The 25384-nt window shown below is 40.6% G+C and overlaps 1 protein-coding gene across 3 annotated transcripts in view; it reads right to left on the reverse strand.

The window, feature by feature from the left end:
• thsd7ba (thrombospondin, type I, domain containing 7Ba) overlaps window positions 1–25384 on the reverse strand; it is a 1092806-nt gene that overhangs the window by 974683 nt on the left and 92739 nt on the right. For all 3 annotated transcript variants that reach the window (XM_063047545.1, XM_063047546.1, XM_063047547.1), the window contains exon 2: window positions 14993–15167. In XM_063047545.1, the coding sequence (XP_062903615.1) occupies window positions 14993–15134 (142 nt within the window). In that variant the 5' untranslated portion in view covers window positions 15135–15167. The remainder of the gene's footprint in view (window positions 1–14992; window positions 15168–25384) is intronic.

Genomic DNA, 25384 nt, shown 5'->3' on the forward strand with positions numbered 1-25384 from the left:
ATAAATAAATAAATAAATAAATAAATAGATAAATAAATAAATAAATAAATACTGAAAGCATGAGTTGTAGAGTCCTAAAAAGTGAGCCCATAGGTTGAGGAATCAGTTGGGGTGAGTGAAGTTATCCATACTAGTTCAGAAGCTTGATAGTTGAAGGGTAATAACTGTTCCTGAACCTGGTGGCTCCTTGTATAGATGTGCTCAGTGGTGGGGAGTGCTTTGCCTGTGATGCATATTTGAAACATCTCGCAGTTTGCCATCCTCTCTTACGTAAGAAAGGTTGCCAATGCTCTCCATTTAAAGGCATACTGTCCCCTAGTGCCAGAACAGGAGCAGGTGGAGCAAACATGTGGCTTTGCAAGGATTATAAGCTTCTCCCGCATAGCAGGATGCGATTGACTGCACATATTTCACATTGAGCGTGCAACATGACAACTGAAATTAATCACAATCCAAAGGGATTTCACTCTCTATGACCAGATGATGTGCAACTGTAAGTCGAGCACCAAGCTTAAGTGACAACTACTGCTTGGGTCCTGTAGGGCTCAGCATAGCAGCTCTCAGATCCTGGGGTAGTTTGCTGTGCAAAATCACTGTCACAAAGACACAGCAGTGAGAAAGCCATGACCCAGGAGGAGGAAACAGAAAAGCTAAAATCCTTTCTGTCCAGCTGGTTGGCCGAAAATAACTAGCAGCTTGCAGTTGATACCCATGTTATGTTCCTCCTGCCTCTCATTGAGGCTGCTTTTGGAAAATGAGAAATAAAATTGTATATTTCTGGGTTTTTTTTACTTTTCCAGCATTTCCTTCCTCCTTCAAAACAGCATAAAGTTTCACAAACCCTTTTTTCCTCATCTCTTTAACCAACCTGGGGTATAGTCCAACTGTCTTGGGAAAAAAACAGCATTGATTTTTCAGCCCTATGGACTCAAATATCTGTTTTGCAAAGAGAACACTCAGGATTTATGATTGGTGTTTAATGATTCGTTGTTAGCTTTCTCCCAAGTATTTATTTCCAAGAAATAGCAATTCACTACATTAATGACCTTCTGTCCATCCTTATGTTGAAATCAATTTGATTCTCTTAATATTTTATCTTTTTCATGACTGCCTTTTTTTATTCCATTGAAAGAATGCAATGCTAGACAATGAGTCACAAACCTCGCTCAGCATGCAGTACATTATGTAGCCACTGAGCTCCAGGTAAATTACACCAAACTCGAAACTGAACCAAGCACTTCTCCCTGAGAGCTTGTCTGACATTTTCCATGTATCAGTACAGGGCACATGTCTGTACGACTCCTGACATGGACTGGAGCTTAAAGGTGTGACGCTTGATCCAGCTTTCTCACTCATGAAAAAAAGTAAGGAGCAGATTCCCACAGAGCAATTTGCTAAAGAGATATAAATTAAACACAAATTATTGGAATATGGATTTGTAATTCCTTGAAAGTGGCGTCGCAGGTGGATAGGGTTGCAAAGAAACCTTTTGGCAAATTGACCTGTGTAAGTCAAAGTACTGAGTACAGCAGATGGGATGTTATGTTGAAGTTGTATAGTACATTGGTGAGGCCTAAATTGGAGTACTCTGTGAAGTTCTGGTCACCTACATACAGGAAAGATATCAATAAGATTGACAGAGTGCAGAGAAAATTTACAAGGACTTGAGGACCAAGTTATAAGGAAAGGTTGAATAGGCCATTACAGTATTTCCTAGAGCATAAGAGAATGAGGGGAGATTTGATACAGGTATACAAAATTACAAGGGGTATAGATAGGGTAAATGTAAGCAGGCTTTTCCCACTGAGATGAGAACTGGAGGTCATGGGTTCAGGGTGAAAGGTCAAATGTTTAAGGGTAACATGAGGGGGAATTTCTTCACTCAGAGGGTGGTGAGAGTGTAGTGAATGGGACTAGGCAGATGTCGTTTGCATGAATTAGATGGGCTGAATGGCCTGTTTCTGTGCTGTAGTGTTCTATGACTCTATGACTCTAAAGGGTTCTCATGGTAGCATCATGGCAACAAACTCCTTTTTGTATCCATGTTTCTGTCATTCTTCTTCATCTTCCTGGACCATTCCTAAAACACTGTCTACGTTTATACAATTTCTCTGTCACTTAGATGACTTCACCTACATGTGATATTTTTTCATATGCCCTTTGACACAAGTGGTCTAGAAGCTTCTGGAGGCAAAATCCCTGGTACCTGCCATTAACGCTGTGATGCTGATTCCATGCATACATAAACATTCCAACCTATTAACAGATCCACTGCTTAATATGGTAAGTGATATTATCCATTTGGTCTGCAATGTTCCTTGAACTAAACAACTTAGCCAACATTGTCTGTTTATATACAAGCTAAATTAAGTAACCTATTGTCTTATACTTCACCTCTTCAGCAGTTAGCCCAGGTGCTTTGAGGCCATCGAGTTTGTGGCTCTTGAGACAGTGCTTGTTTACAAACTTCCCTTTTAACTTCAAACTGATTACTGCTTACCAGTTACATTACGAACTGAAGACTGGCTCCCGGTTAGGACCAGAAGCTAAGCAAAGAATATTGTTTGGAAGGTCAACTCATTCTAAAACAACACTGTGATCGTAGATGCTGTGTTTAGAAAGCTGAGCTTGACAAAAAAGAAAATCTCCTTGGCCCAGAACAGTGCATATCCATCTTAGCCTGATAATGAACAAATATTTCCAGATCAGGATTTTGTATGACTAATGGGAGGAATTGTAGGTAGTGTGGTGGTTCTGTTGGCCTTCATGGTGATAAAGATTTCAAAAATTGGAAGTGCTAAACTTAATTTTTCCTGTATCCAGTGTACTCTGCTAATTCTTAGTATAATGTGAACCTAATTGTTTGACGACTACATAATACAATGATGAAGACCAGAAAAAGACAGATATGGATATAATATCAACAAGGACATTTGTTTTCATTTGTTCCCTGAAAACGTGCATTCCAGAGGTAGGTAGAAAACTGTCATGTGCACAGTATAGGCTAGAAATATTACAGTGCTAACGCTCCAGCTGTGCATGAACTGTCTGACAGGAAGGACACATCTCACCATCAAGAATTTCTTTAGCTAGAGAGTGGTGGAATTCATTGTCACAGACAGCTGTGGAGGCTAGGTCATTGCGTATATTTAAAGTAGAAGCTTCCTGTTTAGTCAGGACATCAAAGTTTATGAGGAAAATGCAGAAGAATGGGGTTGAGAGGGTTAATAAATTAGCCATAATGGAATGGTGGAGTAGACTCAATGGGCTGAATGGCCTAATTCTGCTCCTATGTCTTATGACTTATCATCCAAGTAATTACATTCTTATTCAATAGATAACGGTTTGTTGCCTACACTTGATCAAATTTTGGCTCATCAAATCAAAATTTTATGTATTATTGGTGTGCTCTTGGCATATTCTTCTGCAGAACCCCCATTGATCTAGACTTGGAACTGAGTTGATACAGATGAACAGACATGTCAGTTTATAAGGTTGCATATTGTGGGGGAATTCAATTCTGCTGAAGCTAATGTCTCACAATGCTTTAGGATGTTGATTTTCAATTTGTCAGAATTGAATCATTTCCATCTGGTATAGCAGCAATGTACTGATTTTGAGCCTGCTCAATTTAATGAGGAAGATATCTTTCCAAGGACTATTGAGTAAGACCAAGGAACTGATTGTGGACTTCAGGAAGAGAAAAGTGGAAGAACACACACGAGTCCTCATTGAAGGGTCAGAGGTGGAAAGAATGAGGGGTTTCAAGTTCCTAGGAGTCTGCATCTTGGATAATTTCTATCTTGGGCTGAATACATTGGTGTAATCATGAGGGCGGCATATCAGAGACTCTGCTTCATTAGAAGTTTGAGGAGATTTCTTATATTGCCATAGACACTTGCAGATTTCTACAGATATACAGTGGAGAATAGCCAATACTGCCTAGAATGGAGATTCCAAATGCAGGATTGAAAGAGGCTGAAGAGGAATGTATACTCCATCATGGACACAACCTTCAATGCCATCAAGAATATCTTCAAGAGGAGATGCCGCAAAAAGCCCTACTCCATCATTAAAGACTCTTATCATCTGGGACGTGCAACCTTCTCATTAATACTTTTGAAGAGAGGGTACGGGAGCCTAAGAACACATTCTCAATGATTTAGGAACAGTTTTTTTTTCCCTTCCAACATCAGTAATCAGTCCATGACTACTACCTTGTTATTACTCTTTTGCATTATATATATTTTTTGTAATTTATTATAATGTTTATTTCTTGCACTGGACTGCTGTCACAAAGCAACAAATGTCACACCAAATGTCGATAACAATAAACCTGATTCTGAGTTATCACATCTATGGATGGTCCCTTGAAGAGTCACAAAAGGACTAAATTCTATTTTTCAGAAGGCAGTCTGATTAGTATTATTAGCCTACTATGTCTGCACATCGCCCATGACCATTTGTAATTTCGCTTATTCATTCACAGGATGACAGTTGCGGTTAGACCACCATTTCCTTCACACTGAGTGACCTGCTGGGCCAGTTCAGAGAGCAATTCAGAGTCAGTTGCATTAACATAAGATTGACTGTATTCCTTTCCTGAGCTACAGTGGACAACGAGATGGACCTTTGCAACATCCCTATAGTTTCATTATGCAAGATTTTCATTTCAGATTTTTTTTAATTTAGTCCCCAAATAACACAACCTGACTCAAATTCATTTCTTCACACCACTAATTTTGAGCTCTGGTGACTAGGTGAATAACCTCATTAAAGTTTAATTGATTATTAGTGGGGATAGTACGCTTGCTTGGCCATTCTTATGTACATCACTGTACTTCCTGGCAGGTGTGTCTGCAATATTGTTTGCACATTGATTGGACACCCAAGCTAGTGCGGTCTTTCGTCGATTCTATTATGGATTTATTGAGCATGCCCACAAGAACATGTATCTCAGGGTTGTATATGCTGACATATTTTTACTTTGATAATAAAGTTACTTTGAACTTTGAATACATGATTTACAAGAATAAATTCAAATAATATTTTGCCTTTGCGTTGAATTCTCACTACCTGCTGCAGAAACATCTTGACTGGTTTATTTGTCTGTCAGCTTGTTTTACAGTTTCATAGATGATGATGGGTATTGAAGTCCATCTATTTGACGTATGTGCTGTGACTTTGCTGCCCTTGTTGCTTCTTCTAAATGGTGTTCAACATATAGGAGTATTGATTTATCAGGAGGATTCCTGCATGTAGTTGGTGTGATAGCACAAGACTTTATAGGGTGTGAAATGTTAACACAGCCCAGAGCCACTCTTTCCCAAACACAAGTGCTATTTCTATTAGGTCCAACCTCCCAATGGCTTTAGACCTGTCTAGGGTAACGAGAACAAAATTGGAGGTGTTGGCTGGAAGTACAACTACTACAGGTAATCACTCGTTGAAGGTACAATAGGAGAAACAGCAGATGGACTGAGTGAATGGATGACTATCTGGAAGGTAGAGTTTAATGTGGTGAAGTACGAGGTCATACACTTCACTAAGGGGAACGTTAAGGCAGATTATTTTCTAAATGGAGAGACCGCAACAGATTGAAGCTAGTTATTTAGACAATAGACAATAGACAATAGGTGCAGGAGTAACCATTTGGCCCTTCCAGCCAGCACCGCCATTCACTGTGATCATGGCTGATCATCCACAATCAGTATCCAGTTCCTGCCTTATCCCCATAACCTTTGATTCCGCTATCTTTAAGAGCTCTATCCATCTCTTTCTTGAAAGCATCCAGAGAATTGGCCTCCACTGTCTTCTGGGGCAGAGCATTCCACATATCCACCACTCTCTGGGTGAAAAAGTTTTTCCTCAACTCCATTCTAAATGGCCTACCCCTAATTCTTAAACTGTTGCCTCTGGTTCTGGACTCACCCATCAGCGGGAACATGCTTCCTGCCTGCAGCGTGTCCAATCCCTTAATAATCTTATATGTTTCAATCAGATCCCCTCTCATCCTTCTAAATTCCAGAGTATACAAGCCCAGTCGCTCCAATCTTTCGACATATGACAGTCCCGCCATCCAGGGAATTAACCTTGTGAACCTACGCTGCACTCCCTCAATAGGAAGAGTGTCCTTCCTCAAATTTGGAGACCAAAATTGCACACAGTACTCCGGGTGTGGTCTCACCAGGGCCCTGTACAGCTGCAGAAGGACCTCTTTGCTCCTATACTCAATTCCCCTTGTTATGAAGGCCAGCATGCCATTAGCTTTCTTCACTGCCTGCTGTACCTGCATGCTTGCTTTCAGTGACTGATGTACTGATTTATTGGGATACAGCGTAGAATTGGCACTTCCGCTGCCCGGCAACCACCGATTTAAACCTAGCCTATTCACAGGATAATTTGCAAAGACTACCAACCGTTAACTCTTTGTCTGTGGGAGGAAACCGGAACACCTAGAGAAAACCGAAGCAGTCACAGGAAAACATAGAAATGTGGGTCACTGGTGCTGTAAAGCACTGTGCTAACCACTATGCTGCTGTGCTGCCCAGTTCAGAGGGATCTAAATGCTCTGGTGCCTGAATCACAGTAAGCAGGCAGGACTACCATAGGACAATGATGTAGACAAATTATATATTGACCTTTATGGCAATGGGGTTGCTGTTTAACAATCAAGAAGTTTTGTTGAGTTGTACAGATTGTTAGCAAGATCTTGCCCTGTTCTATTTGATTCACTTACCTAAAAAGGACATAGGGAAGAAGTCATAAGAAGATTCATTATACTAATTCCTGGGATAGTACGGTGGTCTAATCAAAACAGGCTAGACAGGTTTGCTTTGCTTTCTGCTGAGTTTGAAAGAATTATTGATCAAACATGTCATCCTAAAGGAGCTTAACAGGGAAGATGTTAAGAGGTATCCAACTACGGTGGATTCACAGACAAAAGAACAGTGTTTAAAACCATGTATTATTTTATTAATTCAGTTATGCTGTTGGGTATTTTATTTTCTGCAGGTTTTCTCAAAATGCAATGTGTTCCTTTAATTACATAGAAACATAGAAACATAGAAAATAGCTGCAGGAGTAGGCCATTCGTCCCTTCGAGCCTGCACCGCCATTTATTATGATCATGGCTGATCATCCAACTCAGAACCCCGCCCCAACCTTCCCTCCATACCCCCTGACCCCCGTAGCCACAAGGGCCATATCTAACTCCCTCTTAAATATAGCCAATGAACTGGCCTCAACTGTTTCCTGTGGCAGAGAATTCCACAGATTCACCATTCTCTGTGTGAAGAAGTTTTTCCTAATCTCGGTCCTAAAAGGCTTCCCCTCTATCCTCAAACTGTGGCCCCTCGTTCTGGACTTCCCCAACATCGGGAACAATCTTCCTGCATCTAGCCTATCCAATCCCTTTAGGATCTTATACGTTTCAAACAGATCCCCCCTCAATCTTCTAAATTCCAACGAGTACAAGCCCAGTTCATCCAGTCTTTCTTCATACGAAAGTCCTGCCATCCCAGGAATCAATCTGGTGAACCTTCTTTGTACTCCCTCTATGGCAAAGATGTCTTTCCTCAGATTAGGGGACCAAAACTGCACACAATACTCCAGGTGTGGTCTCACCAAGGCCTTGTACAACTGCAGTAGTACCTTCCTGCTCCTGTACTCGAATCCTCTCGCTATATATTACATTATAGAATTGAGGATTTCATTTCTACTGTTTAAAATTAAGATTCAGTTGATTGTTGGGCTTGTTGAATTAGCCAAAAGAACTTGTTTTGTTAACATTTTTTTCCACCGAGACCCAGCGCAGGAAAAGATTGAAGAAAGCTATTTTCTAGACAGGGTGTGGGATCAAAGAAGAAGAAAGAATGAGAATAGAAAAGGATAATGAACATCAGAGAGGAACATAGCGAAACTCTCACAGAACCCATTTGGAAGGACAGATACTGATGTTGGGAAATCCTCATGCAGACAAAAACCTCACAGAGAATATAGAGAAAAACTTTATTTAGCTAGTTAGCACACAACGCTGATGAAGGTTGGACAGTATTTTCTTGGAAGTTGCATGAATATTTGCTTCCTAGGACAGGTTCATTAGCACAAAATCGTTTCAATGTTGTGAGTAAACGAAGAGAAGCAAAAATGAACTCCAACAATTACGTGCACAATATAGACTATTATTTATAATTATGATGGGCTTTTCCTTTATTTTTCATTGTATAATATTATTGTGTTTGTTATAGTTTGAGATATTTTGTCAATACATATTCGATCTAAGTTTACACTGGTCTGTTAAATTATTGTTTCCCAGCAAAGGGTAAATTTGCACGGGTGTGTCAGTGTTCACACAGAAACTACCTTCATTTTCACGTGGAAGGAACATTCAAACTTTAATGTTTGTTTTTACCCTAATCATATTTGTCCTAGACATGTTTATTTATTAGAAATGACCTTTTCATTGTTATCCCCATGCATTGTAGAGTTATCCAAGTTAGCTTGAATTCACAGTAATAGATAATTCACCACGAGCCTATGGTGTGAGGGTGCTATATGGAATTCCCTGCCACTTAGAATGGGAGTCGTCAGATCATTTATATACTTATGGTGGAGTGCAGCATTTGAAAGCTTGAAGAATTGAGGGTTATGGGGGACTGATACAAAAGATTCAAGACCAGCATAAATCAACCATGATCAAACTGAAAAGTAGGGGAGGCTTGAGGAACTGAGCAACCTACTCCAGCTCTTATTTGGTGTGTTGGTGTAAACTATCGCAAAGCTCCCCTGATTTTTGCATTTTCCTGATTAGCCTGTACTGCATCAACTGGGCTGGATGTTTCTTTGCTATATTGAAATCTTGATGAGAAGTTGTTCATTGGGTGTTTGTTTAACTGTGCATGGTTGCAGAGGTTTAGTATAACAATTAAACCAGCTCAGAGGATGTTTATGAGTAATGTAAATTAGCTTGAGTAAACATGATGTAAGGGACAACATTAAGGCATGCAGATTTCTTCCCAAGGTCATTAATCAAAGTTCAGAGCTTAAAGTATATTTATTATCAAAGTATGGATAAATTATACAACCTCAAGATTCATCTCCTTACAGGGCAGCCACAAGACAAGAAACCTGAAAGAACTCATTAAAAAAAAGATTAACAAGTACTCAATGTGCAGACAGAGAGATAAAGAAACACAAATTCTGCAAACAATAAAAGCAAGCAACAGCATTCTGAACTAAAGTGAGTCTATAATCACCGAGCCTGGAGCAGGCCCTCAGCCTCAGTTCATCATAAAGCAGGGCAAATGGTCACTCTCGATTTAGGTGGACAGGTTCCAAATCTCCTCCGCTCTGGTTTTTCTCCACTTCACACAACCTGACTTCGCTTCGACCGTGCCTCTAGCTCGCTCCAACCATTTTGAGAACCACAATTAAGGTCTCTATGTTGGAACAAGGACACTTATGCAGGCACAGGATAAATATGCTAAGATACCAAACTAAAAATGAAGGGACAATTGGGGAGACTGAAATACTATCAGAGAAAGAGGAAACGTAACAGATTGTGAAGCAGCACACACAAAATGCTGGAGGAGTTCAGCCGAGTCAGAGTAAGAAGGTGGGGGGAAGGAAGGAAGAAGTACAAGGTAGTCGGTGATAGGGATGGGGAGGGGTGAAGTAAAGAGCTGGGAAGTTGATTGGTGAAAGAGATAAAGGGCTGGAGAAGGGGGAATCTGATAGGAGATGTGGAAATATATCTATAATCCTGAAATATCTGTGAATTTGTAAACTTTGTAAAATATAATGTAATGAAATGGGGCCTATGAAACCCTAAGATGCTTTGCTGGTTTGAACTAGAAAACTTACAAGAGGGTTTGGGAATAAACTATTTTCTTTGATGGCTGGCAATTTTTTTATGGCCAATGCGGAAGTTTTGATAACAGGGGAGAAGGATGGAACTTTTAAAGATCAAATGTGAGAACGAGATAAGGATGAAGATAATGGAGGACTGTAATGTTATGGAATAGAGCAATCTAATCACTGTTCTTTGTCACAAAAGTATAAAGGTACTTAGGTTGAATCAGAAGATCAGAGCTCTATTTCCAGATGAAATTTGGCTGGAAGTATAATTCCCCTCGCAAGTAATGCATTAATAATGTGATCCACTCTGAATTTGTTTTAGTTTGTTTCTTTATATTGGAAGACCCAGCTGAATGGTACATGACAGAAGACAGATGAGAGGGGGAAATGGAATGGGGAGTGGTGAAGGGGAAGGTGGTGGGGAGGGGGGAGAAATGACTGGAAGTTCGAGAAGTCCATATTCATGCCACCAGCTTGGAGACTACCCAGACGAAATATAAAGCGATGCTGCTCCAACCAGAGTGTGGCCTCATCACAACAGTAGAGCAGGCCATGGACTGGCATGTTGCAATGGGAATGAGAAGTAGAATTAAAATGAATGGCCACCAGGACATCCCAATTTTTCTGGCGGATGGAGCGTTATGTGCTCAGCGAAGCTGTCTCGCAATCTATGTCGGGTCTCTCCGATATACGGGAGGCTACACCAGGAGCTCTATATACGGTAAGTGACCTCAACGGACTCACAGGTGAAGTGTCGCCTCACCTAGAAAGACTGTTTGGGGTCCTGACTGGTACTGAGGGCGGAGGTGTAGGGGGAGGTGTAGCACATGTTCCACTTTCAAGTTTAAGTGCCAAGAGAGAGATCAGTGGGGAGGGATAAATGGGAGTCACAAAGGGAGTGATCCCTGTGGAAAGCAGGAAGTAGTGGGGGGGGGAAGGGAAAGATGTGCTTGGTGTTGGGATCCTGTTGGAGATGGTGGAAGTTATGTAGTATTACATGCTGGATGTGAAGGCTGGTGGTGTTGTAGGTGAGCACAAGAGGCAGAGACCCTGTCTCTGGTGAGGTAGTGGGTGGATAGGGTGAGGGCAGACATGCGCGAAATAGAAGAGACGCAGGCTGCCAACAGTAAAGTTCCAGAAGGCAATTACTGATTTGCTATCTTATGCTTTGAAAACAAAGATTTTGATTCTATAAATCTCTTGGATCCATAAGTAATAAAGGCAATTCCACTTTCAAGGAATGTGGAAAAATAAATATTTGTTTGTGCTGCAAGCATCTTAAAAAGCTTGCTAAGTAGTCATTTCACCAGCTGCTGAATGTAAACACAAACAAAGTTTCATAACACTTCTGGGATTTTTGATTCCTCCTCTTTGGTGCTAAGATCCAGAGTCTATGAACAAATGCCCTTTCAAGTCAAATTAATCAATCTTTTTATCACATCAACAGCAACTAGAGCAGCAATTATTATTACACTGCTAAGAACAAAGCAGAAGTACCAAACACAAAGGAAGTCTGGTTTTAAAATTTGCACAAGCAAAGTTTTATCATGTCCTAACTTCAGCAATTCGTTCCAACTAATTTCTGAACTCTCAGCTCTTTAAAATATAGACTTAATTATTTTTAATTACCATTTACAGCTAAACATCAAGCCAAAATATCAACTATCAAAAATGCTAAACATATACACCCGGGGACACTTTATAAGATGCAGCTGTATGTCAATGCAAATATCTTATCAGCCAATCAAGTGGATGCAATTAAAGCATGCCGACAAGGTCAAGAGGTTTAGTTGCTGTTAGATCAAACATCAGAATGGGGAAGAAATGTGATCTAAGTAACCTTGACCATGGAATAGCAAAGAAATTCACTTAGTGGCCACATGGCTTGAGCATCTCAGAAACTGCTGATCTATTAGGATTTTCCTCCAGAGGGGTCTCTAGAACATCCAGTGAGTGGCAGCTCTGTGGGTGCAAATGCCTTGCTAATGTGAGAGGTCAGAGGAGAATAGCCAGACTGGTTACAACAGTGGTGTGCAGGAGAGTATTTCTGAATGCAAAACATGTGGAACCTTAAAATGCAAGGGCTCCAGCAGCAGAACACCACGCTGTGTTCACCTTCTGTACCTAATAAGGGGTCCACTAAGTGTATTTCCTTGCTATTCCTCTGTGATTACTGTTTTTGAGTGTGTTTAAAAGTGCACCAGTATCAGTAAAAATAATCTTGACGAGTGACACTTGAGGAAACCGTGCGCATTTCACGACTGTCATGCTATGAAGAACAACATAAGAAAATCACTGCTCACCAAGATCGGCCCAGGGTCTCCCGGCCACAGCAAATCATCCATGCTGATTGATCCGCCTGCCTATTGCATTCACACCTACCTTGTGTTGACCAATTGGCAGGAATATCTTTGGAGAATCTGCTAAGGAGGCTCCTCTGAAGAGAAATGGATTGATGTGGTAGAACAAGAGCAAACCGTGTACATAGAAGTAGTAAGTCACACCCCTGTTTGCTAAATGCTGAGTGTGAAATATATTTCAATAGGGTGGTATGCTAGTATAATTGTTAGCATTACACTCCACAGTTCCAGCAACTCAGCTTTAATTCCACTCCTGTTTGTATGGATTTTATAAATTCTTCCCGTGACCAACTGCTCCAGTTTTCTCCCACATTCCAAAGACTTACAGTTAGTTGTGGGCATGGTACGTTGGTGCCAGAAACATTGCCACACTTGCTGGCTGCCCCAGCATAATCTTCAGATTGCATTGGTCCTGCAAGATGACGCATTTCACTATGTTTCGATGTACAGTACACGGGACAAAGAGAGCTAATCTACTCTAGCGCTGAAGCCATCACTTAGACACATTAAAAAATACAGAAAAAAATGAAAGTGATTCACACACAGTACATCTTAAAAACTAAAACTTGTAAGTTTTAAAATAATCATGAATTAACAAAAATATCGATCATTTCATCATTACAGCTATTTCTCAGCATTCAAGAGGCTATTTGTGATCTGCCAAAGGTTGAGGAGGCAGATTTCCCTATGCATTTTCTCAGTGAATCAGCAGAAGACTCGAATGCTAGATTTTTCTTTTTAGTTTCACAGCTGAGAAATTGTGTGGGAGTCATAAATTCTCGACTGGATTTTTCAAGAAAAGTTTCCTGCATGCAATGAAGAGATAATGTAAAAATGGATAATGAATGATCATTGTTCCTACCAGCTTTGATGGAAAATTCACTTAAGAAGCAAATTATCTGACCATTGCTCTATCATTAAAATTGAGAGTAAGCTTTCATGATAAAAGCATATTCATAGCTCTATTCTGTCCTTTAATACATATTCATTAATCTATAATTCTTCATCCATCAAGTTTTCTGCAGAACATCCATGGCATATCTCATTTGATGACTCATTGGCCAATCCTTCTCTTCATTTCAGGTTAATAATAATTTCACATAACTTTAAGCACAGCTTTGTACACTTGAACTGTGGTGTAATGCATGCTTCTCTTTAACAAGAAATCTTCACATCACTTGTGGTGATGGAAGTGGTTTTATTGGTTACCTTGGCAGATTGCAAGGTAATTGAATGATATAGTGTGAAAATATTTTCTTAAGTGAAAATCTACAATAGATGTTTTAAATTAGTGGTTATAAGCAACACTATTTTTCCTCCAGCAATAAGCAGGTATCCCTCAGATCAGTAAAATTATAAATCACAACCAGTGGTCAATAGGGACAAACATTTAAGTTTATTCCTCATACAATATTCATGACATTTTACAAAAATAAATGAAATGTGCAATTTCACTGATATTTTTTTTTAGATAAACCACAAAACTGTCAGAACATTGGAGAAATACTTCTGGTTTCCACAGCTCTGTTCATTTAAAGCTACTTCTCTGATGGCTCTTTCATTTTTGGGAATTTTCATTATCACTTAGTCATTTCAACCTTTTCTTTCACAGAATTTCTAGAGCTTGCTATAGTTGCTCTGTCATTACATATCTTATTAATTTGTTTATAATCATACTTACATATCCATGTTTAATAGTCCTCAGGCACAGTTAAAATATCTGTTGAGTTGAGGAAGAATTCTAAACTACTGGTTTTCAACTAAGCTCCTTTAGCAACATCTCTCACAAACCCCATTTCTAACCTTGAAACAACTGCCAACAATTTGCTTTTTTTTCCCTATATCCCACGTATGAAAGTGGAATTCAGATTAAGTTAATTGGACACAGTCTGTTGCTTCTGTTGTGGTGGTGAGGGGGACAAGTCTGAGGGAAATTGATTAGACTGTAGGGAGAATTAAAAATGGGATTAATACAGGACTGATGAGAAATGGGTCATGATCAGAGCAGACTCAGAGGGTGAAAGCGACTGTTTCTATATAATGCTTCCCTTTGACGCTAATTTGGAGTTTTCTGGGTCTCATTTGAGAACCACTCCAAAAACTGTCTCTCTGACACTTCTCAACTTGCTTATAAGAGTCTACTTAAAATCATTTGCGTTTTTAACCAAGCTTTCAATCACCTATCCCAACTCTTCAGTTTTTTTCTTAGCTAGTTACAATCCAGTAATAAATTCTCTAGACATGCTTTTGGACATTTTATACGTGTGAAAAGAACAATGTAAATTAAAGGATAATCATATTACCAGTGATAAGCAGGGTAAAGACAAATCCAGTGACAAATTTGCGATAACAGGAGGAGGTGGTTAAGATATGAAATTTATTATAAAAGTAACTGTATGGGACAGAAAGCAGTGATAGTATGGATCACAATTCATGCCATTTTGCATAGGCAGCAGTGTCAATATAGGCATACTGTATTGCATGAGATGTAAGTTGTACGTTCTTTACCACCCACTCATTTTGACATAAATAATGAAACGGGATAACTTATTTGATTAAACAGCATGTGATTAAAAATCTAATTATTCTCAAGACTTACTTATTGCAAATGTGGGGTAAATGTAACTTCTATTGGAGACAGTTCATCCTAATTCAATCTATGGTATAACAGTACAGCGTAAACAAATTGCCTGAATTATAGAATTGTAACTGTGCAAGTGAAGTCATGATGCAACCATTGCACTGCGGAAGAGATGAACATTTTGAAGCTTTACCTGATCTCCAGATGTACTGTGCTTCTTTAGATGCTTCAAGAATAGCTGCTGTTTGTAGAAAAAAGAAGATCCAAAGCATCATAGATTTTCTCATTTGCTGCCACGTGCATCGCAGCAGGGCAGATTCATCTCTCAGTCTCATAGTCCAGAGAATTTCAGCTTAACACTGCAGTTTCTGAGGAAGAAATCATTAAGAGATTAGCAACTTTTGCATATCCACCTTTTATCCAGTTTCCAATGTTTTCTTGTTTACAAAGAAACCCTCTTTAAAGAAGAAAGTAATCATCCACTATTGCCCAAAATTAATTATGTAGACATCCAATCTCCAGTCACTTCTCAAAGAATTCTGGATTTCCAATTTCAAACCTGATATCCTGATAATGTCACAATGGCGGGAGCATAGGGAGCAAGGGTGGACCCAAATGCAAGACACATCTTGTGAGGTTAATTAAATTTAGTTTATTGTTCGATATCAGGAGAGCTAGGCAGAAGCAGGAGTAACGAACTGGACAAGGACTGAGGACTACGACTAGGTTGGGACCAAGGGTCTGGGCTAGGACTCGGAATCGGCTCCCAGAACTAGAGGAGACATGAAGAGGCTAGGGTATGGACTCCGAGCCCGAGACTGGCCAAAGACCCAGTACCTGGGTCTTGTCTCAGGCTCAGACCCCAGAACCAGGCATGGACATGACATGGGCTAGGGGGAGGAGGAACATGGGAACACAGAGCCTCGGTCTCGGGAGAGCAGGTACATGGAACCATGGACACATACACAGAAAACAGAGTCGGGACCCCTCCATGGGTACAGGACATAGGGCCAGGACTCATGACCCTCCGCGGGGCAACAGCAAGACGGCCTGACTTACCCCACAGAGGTGAGGACCAGACAAGACAAGACCAACACAAATGAACACCAGAAAGTACCTATCTAGCTCCGGCGATGAAACTAGACCGAAGTGCAGGCAGGGACTGCAGACGAGGGCTAGAGGCGAGAGGGGCAGAGAAGAGATTCAGACAAGAGGGTAGGACAGGAATCACAGACCACCAGGGCCAGGACTTGACTCACAACTGGGAAGCCGCCAGGGAAAGGACTTGAATTGGTGCTTGGATGCTGCCAGAGCCAGGACTTGAATTGGTGCTAGAATGCCACCAGGGCCAGGACTTGACTTGGTGCTAGAATGCCACCAGGGACAGGACTTGACTTGGTGCTAGAATGCCGCCAGAGCCAGTACTTGAATTGGTGCTTGAATGCTGCCAGGGCGAGGACTTGACTTGGTGCTAGAATGCCGCCAGGGCCAGGACTTGATTTGGTGCTGGAATACTGCCAGAGCGAGAACTTGACTTGGTGCTGGAATGCCGCCAGGGCCAGGACTTGACTTGGTGCTAGAATGCCGCCAGGGCCAGGACTTGACTCGGTGCTAGAATGCCGCCAGGGCCGGGACTTGACTCGGTGCTTGAATGCCGCCAGGGCCAGGACTTGACTCGGTGCTAGAATGCTGCCGGAGCCAGGACTTGACTGGGAGCCTCCGGGTAGTGGCGAGCTCTCAACTCGACCCGGGAACAGTAGACAGCGGTTCTTGATTCCCTCCGGCGGGTTAACTGACGGACCCACCTCGGTGAGGAAACTTTGCAGGCTCGTTTGGCGAGGTAACTGAATAGAGTTGCCCCAGTGAGGAAAAGGCGAATTACTGGCACTCGCTTTGGCAGAGAGTAGGCTTGCTCTGGCCAGATGATATCGGCACACCGTACCTTAGATGACTTTGCAGACGCTCCCGTGCCGAATAGCTGAAAGCCGGAGACTATAAACTATCGGTTCAGCTGAGCATTAATTGCCTATAATCACCAAAGTCAAGGGACATGAGAAAACATGGAATCAACGGTCCGGATTGTAACATAAACAAGGTAAATTTAAAGGGACTCCGATCTGGACCGTGACAGATAAATGATCAAGCAGAGAGATTGCACGATGAAGAACAATGGCATAAAATCTTGTTACATTCCTACATGGGAGAATTGTTCAGACATAATATTATTATTATTGTTGTTAGAATCTTAATTCAACTACATGATATTGACCATGATGGTTCAACCACTGCCAAAGCCTTCATCTGCATTGACCCAGTTGTCAATCTTTGGATCAAGCTCCCAAGATAGAGACAATTAGAAATGATTTTCTCAATTATAAATCTCTTTCAAAAAGTAAATTCTTTTGATAGAGTACCTGAATAATTTGAGACTAGTGTGTGGTAAGTGTCGCATGCCTGGGGAGACTCATCAGAACTTGACTACGGTTCTCAAAACTCTCCTGCGTTATAGATTTCCTCGAATCATGGCCTTTGTGCTTGCATTTTGACTAATCGAAGAGACAGATTACTCTGATCTGTCAGCAACTCCATCATTGACCCTGATTTAGTTGGTAAATGCTAGCTGTTCCAAAGAGAATTGTGAGTATTTCTTCAAGTCAAGGACCTCTATATAGGGCTGGTCAAAGTTAGACATCACCATTCATTGGCAACAGGTGTTTCAATGCACACTGCTACAGGATTTTACATAGAGCCCAACAGCAGAAATGGATTTTGCTATCTTTTCCCAGCATTTATTCAGGGAATTTTTTTTTTAACTTCTGTATTAAGCATAATGCAGGATAGGCATCAACACACGAGGGTATTGGAGGAACATTGCAGGTCAGGCAGCATTTGTGAAGGGAAATGGATAATCATTGCTTCAGGTCCAGGTCCTTCATCAGGTGATGGGAAAAGAGCTAGCAAGTGATAGGTGTACTGAGATGAGAAGGGGTGCCACACAGATGGAGGAGAGGAGACTCAAAATAGTGACAGAAGCTAGAAGGTGACAGGCAGTTTGTAAAATCCACTGATCTTAAATGGAAATATGGGACTGACCGGGAGGCCTACTAAAGATAACCAGATTAGCTGTGTTTGTCACTTGTAATTTGAAACACCGAAACATACAGCGAAGTGTGTCGTTTGCATCAAGGACATTCTGGAGGCAGCACAAGTGTTGACACACTTTCAGCGCCAATATAGCATGCACACAACTTACTAACCCTAACCCATAAGCTTTTAAAATATAGGAGAAAACCCAGACAGTCACAGGGAGAATGCACAAACTCCTTACAGAGAACAGCAGGAACTGAACTCCAATCACCAATCACTGACACTGTAATAGCAACATACTACCATGCCAATAACTAATCCCAAATAATATCAGATTAAATACATTGTCTAATCTTTTTTGATAGATTAGAGGTCAAAGCCTTATCAAAATGCACTAATTAAAGAAGTGTAACATCTACTTTTAATATTTGATTTCAATCAAAACAATTTGAATTAAATTAAAACTAGAAGACACTAGAAAAACAAATTTTCATTTGTAGTAAAGAAAGTATTTAGTTTTTTTTTCTACTTTTCAGATTCTAATAGGTCTGCTGATGACCAAGATTCTGACTATTATATATTTATAAATTCCTTAAGACACACTCTTTAAAAGTGCTTGTGATGAATCCTGTACAAGGAACTGAATGGTTCAACGAACCAAGAACACCGACTTTAAATTCTCCAGAGAGATAAGACAGGAATAAGCAAGGAATTGAATGTGACTTTCTTGCAGGAAGGTTAACTAATGCAAATGTAAGCAAACTATTACACTTGAATTATAAAATCAGATTTACTGGATACATATGCAAAACAAGGAAGCATTTGCAAATAGTGGTATAATCTCCAAGGAAATGTAAATGCTATATTTATCCTACAAGGAAGGAAGAAAAACAAGCAATAAAATATCAGAATCAAAATGGGATTAATAAAGGGTTAAAAAGCATGGCATGCACTGGAATGATCAAAAGCTTTAGAACAAACAGAATGCTACTAGGTCATGAAAAAGACATCTAAAGAAAACAAAGTCAACCCAGAACTGAAAAGAGGGTCTATATTAGTCAATACTTACTTATTATCAAATTGGTCGCCCCTTTCGTTATCATTGATTGGTCAAATTAATTCTATTAAAATGAACGTTTTACCTAAATTTATATACCTCTTTCAGGCGTTACCCGTTTTTATCCCTAAATCCTTTTTTGACTCGCAGGACTCTATTTTAGCCTCCTACATATGGAAAAATAAACGTCCTCGATAACTGAAAATGTGGTAGTCAAACATACTTTGAGGATTTGAATACAATTTAGAAAACACTTTGGTTTATTGAGATTCTCCCTTTCTAGTCCCATATATTTAAATTACTCTTTAAGCCTTCTATGACTAATGTAGTTTTTAAGAATGGGAAAGATTAGGCATTACATTTTCCGGGATCTGTTTGTGGGAGGAAGTCTTTCTTTTCTTGAACAATTGTTAACTGAATATAGTTTACCAAAAACCCATTTTTTTCGGTACTTACAAATTAGAGATTTTCTACAATCTCAGTTATTTACATTTCCTATTAATCCTGATAAGGACGTATTAGATGAAATTCTTCATATGAAATCATTCTATAATGGTTCAATGTCCAATATTTATGATATGTTGTTGGGAATGAGAAATGATTCTTTAGACAAAATTAAAAATCTTTGGGAACAAGATTTACAGACCTCAATTTCTGAAGAAACTTGGAATGAGATTTTTAAATTGGTTAATACTTCATCGTTTTGTGCTCATCATTCCCTCCTACAATTTAAAGTGGTTAATAGGACTTATATGACCAAGGATAAGTTATCTTGTTTTTATAGGGATATATCTCCCCACTGTGATAGGTGTAACAATGGAGAAGCTTCACTTATTCATATGTTTTGGACGTGCCCAAGTCTTGGAAAATATTGGAAGGAAGTATTCCAAACTTTTTCCGTACTCTTTAAAGTAAATTTTAAGCCTAATCCTTTGACTACCCTATTTGGTATTGTTGAAAGGAAAGATATCATTTTGAAGACATCTGATCTGCACATTCTGGCTTTAATCTCTCTTATGGCTAGGAGGGCGCTTTTGTTTAAATGGAGGGATGCTGTTCCGCCTAATCATGCTCAGTAGTTACAGGATGTTATGGCATGCCGAAATTTAGAAAAGATCCGTTGTTCAATTTCTGAATCTAACCAAGGTTTCCAAAATCTGTGGGGGCCGTTTTTAAATTATTTTCATAATCTTTGACTTCTTATTCAAGTACAGAAGTTGGTTAATAGTATATTTTATTATCCGATAAGTTTTTTTTCTTTTTTTCCCTAACAGCTTCGACTTTGGTAGTGGGTGTAGATCTGTTTTTTAATAAAATTGTTTATATTCTAATACACAAATTAACCTAATCGATATGAATATAGAGTAAGGAGTTTGTGAATGTGATTCAATATACTGTATCTGGTATTATTATATTTTTTCTTTTGTTTTATAATATGTATTCTCTTGGACTCTGTATTCTTCAATATAGAAATCAACAAAAAGCATTGGAAAAGAAGAAAAAGAATTCTTATTTTTGATCTTTGCCCAACTACCTTTGGAGACAAGGGAATCAGCAGAACCACTTTTATATGAAACTTCCATAAGTCAACGCAATTTCTGCTGAAGGGTGTGGTGTACTGCACTTCCGTTTTCTTTCTTTTATCATGTGATATTGCATCAGATGAAAGGAGGAAGTCCCATGATCCTCTCATATCCTTTTTGCCAATCAACTGTCCAGCTCTTGGCTCCATCCCTCCCTCTCCTGCCTTCTTCTATCATTTTGGATCTCCCCCTCCCCCTCACACTTTCAAATCTCTTACTATCTCTTCTTTCAGTTGGTCATGACGAAAGGTCTCAGCCCGAAACATCGACTGTACCTCTTCCAATAGATGCTGGCTGGCCTGCTGCATTCACCAACAATTTTTATCTGTGTGGCTTGAAATTCCAGCATCTGCAGATTTCCTCGTGTTTAAGAATTTTAAGTTTCACTCATGTGAACTTAAAAGGCTGCCAAGTTAACCACTTGTGAAAGCAAAAGTAAATCTACAATTTACTTTTGGATGCAAATCAATCAACTTGCTTGCTTTCATTTCTAATTACATGGAATGGATGGGTATCCAAATGAAGAGTATTCCCCTAATATCAACATGTGTTTCCTTCTCCTGAGGTCAATAACCATCTCCTTGGCCTTGCTGACATTGAGTACGAGGTATTGTTATGACACTACACAGCCAGAATTTCAATTTCCCTCCTATATGCTGATTCATCCACAAATTTGAATCTGGCATTGGAACTGTGCTTACCCACACAGTCATAAGTGTAAAGCGAGTAGAGCTGGGGGCTCAGCACACAACCTTGTAGTGTACCTGTGCTGATGGAGATCGTGAGGAGATGTTGCTGCCAATCCAAACTGTATTCTGCAAGTGAGGAAATTGATCCAATTGCATAAGGAGGTATTGAGGCCAAGGTATGGGACCTTATTGATTAACTTTAGGTGATGATGGTATTGAATGCTGAGCTGTAGTCTATAAAGAGCATCCTGACGTATACACCTTTGCTGTCCAGATGTTCCAAGGTTGAGTGTTGCACTGGCAGGCAAATTGGAGTGGATCCAAATTGCTTCTCAGGCAGGAGTTGATATGTTTCATCATCCAGCCTCTCAAAACACTTCATCACTGTGGTTATAAGTGCTATTCAACCATAGTCATTGAGGCAGGCTTCTACGTTCTTCTAAGGCAACAGTCTAATTGAAGTCTGCTTGAAGCAAGTGAGTACCTCCGATTACCAAAGCAACAGATTAAAGATCTCAGTGTACATTCCAGGCAGTTGATCAGCAAGAGATCTTTAGTACTTTGCCAGGTACAAGTTTCCCCTGCCATCCGAAGGTAGAGCGTTCCTATGAAACGATTCGTAAGCCAGAATGTCGTAAAGCGAAGAAGCAATTACCATTTATTTAAATGGGAAAATTTTGTGAGTGTTCGCAGACCCAAAAATAACCTACCAAATCATGCCAAATAACACATAAAACCTAAAATAACAGTAACATATAGCAAAAGCAGGAATGATATAATAAATGCACAGCTTATATAAAGTAGAAATATTTTTCCACAATCATTGCCTAAACTGTTCTCCATAGCGAAAATCTCACACAAGTGCCGTCAGCAAAAACACGGGCAAGCTCTCTCCAGTAACCTTTAAGCTATGAAGCTGCCAAATCATACCAAATAACCCCTAAAAATACACAGCCTATATAAAGTAGAAATAATGTATGTACAGTGTAGTATCACTCACCGGAATTGGGATAGCACGGAGCACACTGTTGATGGTGTGTTAGACTTGTCGGAGTTTGGGTGGTGCAGTGGCCCCCACCCTCCAGGCCACCAAGCGATACATTGCCGCAAAGCATGTAGTGGTACAACGATAGCCAGGACGCATCCAGCATATCTTTAAGAAAAAAGCTGAAATAAACATGTTAATTAATTAGGTGCCACCCGGCACGTAAATATCGGCCCAGATCAGTGCCGATTGCATCACCTCTGATCTGGGCCGACAATTACATGTCGGGCGGCATCTAATTAATTAGCATGTTTATTTTGGCTTTTTTCTTAAAGATGTGCTGTGTGTCTCCCGGCTACCGCTGCATTCTCTGCGAATCGGTATCTGTCCGCGGCTTGGGTGTTGGGGTGGTGGAGCACTGGGGTGTCATCTCATCACCAATCAGGGAGGCAGCTCTTCTCCTCCTATCTCTGCTCGCCTTGATGTCGAAGGTCGAGGTTTGTCGTCTGCTGTGGCTGATGTGGAAGGCTTGCTTGACTGCTGAGCCTCGCGCATTTTTCTATCATACAGTTCTTTGTAAGCACTCAAACCATCCTGCAAATATCCCCTAAACCGACGTACCCTTTCAAAATTAAAATCGTACTTTATTATTACTCATTCGGTTTCGATTGTTATCCTTTCCTCTTCCAATAACAATAGGTACTCCTGTTTGAGTACTGTTGAGGGGGACAGCTTACCCGGGGGAAGCGACAGTGGCCGTGCCTCCGGCACAGAGTCCGGCCCTGTAGCTCAGAAGGGTAGGGAAAGGAAGAGGAGGGCAGTTGTGATAGGGGACTCGATAGTAAGGGGGTCAGATAGGCGATTCTGTGGACGCAGTCCAGAGACTCGGATGGTAGTTTGCCTCCCTGGTGCCAGGGTCCGGGATATTTCTGATCGTGTTCAAGATATCCTGAAGTGGGAGGGTGAGGAGCCAGAGGTCATGGTACATATAGGTACCAATGACATAGGTAGGAAAAGGGAAGAGGTCCTGAAAGGAGAATATAGGGAGCTCGGAAGGGAGTTGAGAAAAAGGACTGCAAAGGTAGTAATCTCGGGATTACTGCCTGTGCCACACGACAGTGAGAGTAGGAATGCGATGAGGTGGAGGATAAATGCTTGGCTGAGGGATTGGAGCAGGGGGCAGGGATTCAAGTTTTTGGATCATTGGGACCTCTTTTGGTGCAGGCGTGACCTGTACAAAAAGGACGGGTTACACTTGAATCCCAGGGGGACCAATATCCTGGCGAGGGCGACTGAGGTGTCTTTAAACTAGAATGGTTGGGGGGCGGGAATCAAATTAAAGAGGCTAGGCGAGAGGAGGTTAGTTCACAACAGGGGGATGGGAACCAGTGCAGAGAGACAGAGGGGTGTAAAGTGAGGGTAGAAGCAAAAAGTAGTAAGGAGAAAAGTAAAAGTGGCAGGCCGACAAATCCAGGGCAAGCATCAAAAAGGGCCACTTTTCAACATAATTGTATAAGGGCTAAGAGAGTTGTAAAAGAGCACCTGAAGGCTTTGTGTGTCAATGCAAAGAGCATTCGTAACAAGGTGGATGAATTGAAAGTGCAGATTGTTATTAATGAATATGATACAGTTGGGATCACAGAGACATGGCTCCAGGGTGACCAAGGATGGGAGCTCAACGTTCAGGGATATTCAATATTCAGGAGGGATAGACATGAAAGAAAAGGAGGTGGAGTAGCGTTGCTGGTTAAAGATGAGATTAACGCAATAGAAAGGAAGGACATAAGCCGGGAAGATGTGGAATCGATATGGGCAGAGCTGCATAACACTAAGGGGCAGAAAACGCTGGTGGGAGTTGTGTACAGGCCACCTAACAGTAGTAGTGAGGTCGGAGATGGTATTAAACAGGAAAATAGAAATGTGTGCAATAAAGGAACAGCAGTTATAATGGGTGACTTCAATCTACATGTAGATTGGGTGAACCAAATTGGTAAAGGTGCTGAGGAAGAGGATTTCTTGGAATGTATGCGGGATGGTTTTTTTGAACCAACATGTCGAGGAACCAACTAGAGAGCAGGCTATTCTAGACTGGCTTTTGAGCAATGAGGAAGGGTTAATTAGCAATCTTGTCGTGAGAAGCCCCTTGGGTAAGAGTGACCATAAAATGGTGGAATTCTTCATTAAGATGGAGAGTGACATAGTTAATTGAGAAACAAAGGTTCTGAACTTAAAGAGGGGTAACTTTGAAGGTATGAGTCGTGAATTAGCTAAGATAGACTGGCAAATGACACTTAAAGGATTGACGATGGATATGCAATGGCAAGCATTTAAAGATTGCATGGATGAACTACAACAATTGTTCATCCCAGTTTGGCAAAAGAATAAATCAAGGAAGGTAGTGCACCCGTGGCTGACAAGTGAAATTAGGGATAGTATCAATTCCAAAGAAGAAGCATACAAATTAGCCAGAGAAAGTGGCTCGCCTGAGGACTGGGAGAAATTCAGAGTTCAGCAAAGGAGGACAAAGGGCTTAATTAGGAAAGGGAAAAACGATTATGAGAGAAAACTGGCAGGGAACATAAAAACTGACTGTAAAAGCTTTTATAGATATGTAAAAAGGAAAAGACTGGTAAAGACAAATGTAGGTCCCCTTCAGACAGAAACAGGTGAATTGATTATGGGAAGCAAGGACATGGCAGACCAATTGAATAATTACTTTGGTTCTGTCTTCACTAAGGAGGACATAAATAATCTTCCAGAAATAGTAGGGGACAGAGGGTCCAGTGAGATGGAGGAACTGAGCGAAATACATTTTAGTAGGGAAGTGGTGTTAGGTAAATTGAAGGGATTAAAGGCAGATAAATCCCCAGGGCCAGATGGTCTGCATCCCAGAGTGCTTAAGGAAGTAGCCCAAGAAATGGTGGATGCATTAGTGATAATTTTTCAAAACTCATTAGATTCTGGACTAGTTCCTGAGGATTGGAAGGTGGCTAATGTAACCCCACTTTTTAAAAAAGGAGGGAGAGAGAAACCGGGGAATTATAGACCGGTTAGCCTAACGTCGGTGGTGGGGAAACGGCTGGAGTCAGTTATCAAAGATGTGATAACAGCACATTTGGAAAGCAGTGAAATCATCGGACAAAGTCAGCATGGATTTGTGAAAGGAAAATCATGTCTGACGAAT

Source organism: Mobula hypostoma, chromosome 5, assembly GCF_963921235.1.
Source record: "Mobula hypostoma chromosome 5, sMobHyp1.1, whole genome shotgun sequence".
NCBI classification, from domain to species: Eukaryota; Metazoa; Chordata; class Chondrichthyes; order Myliobatiformes; family Myliobatidae; genus Mobula; species Mobula hypostoma.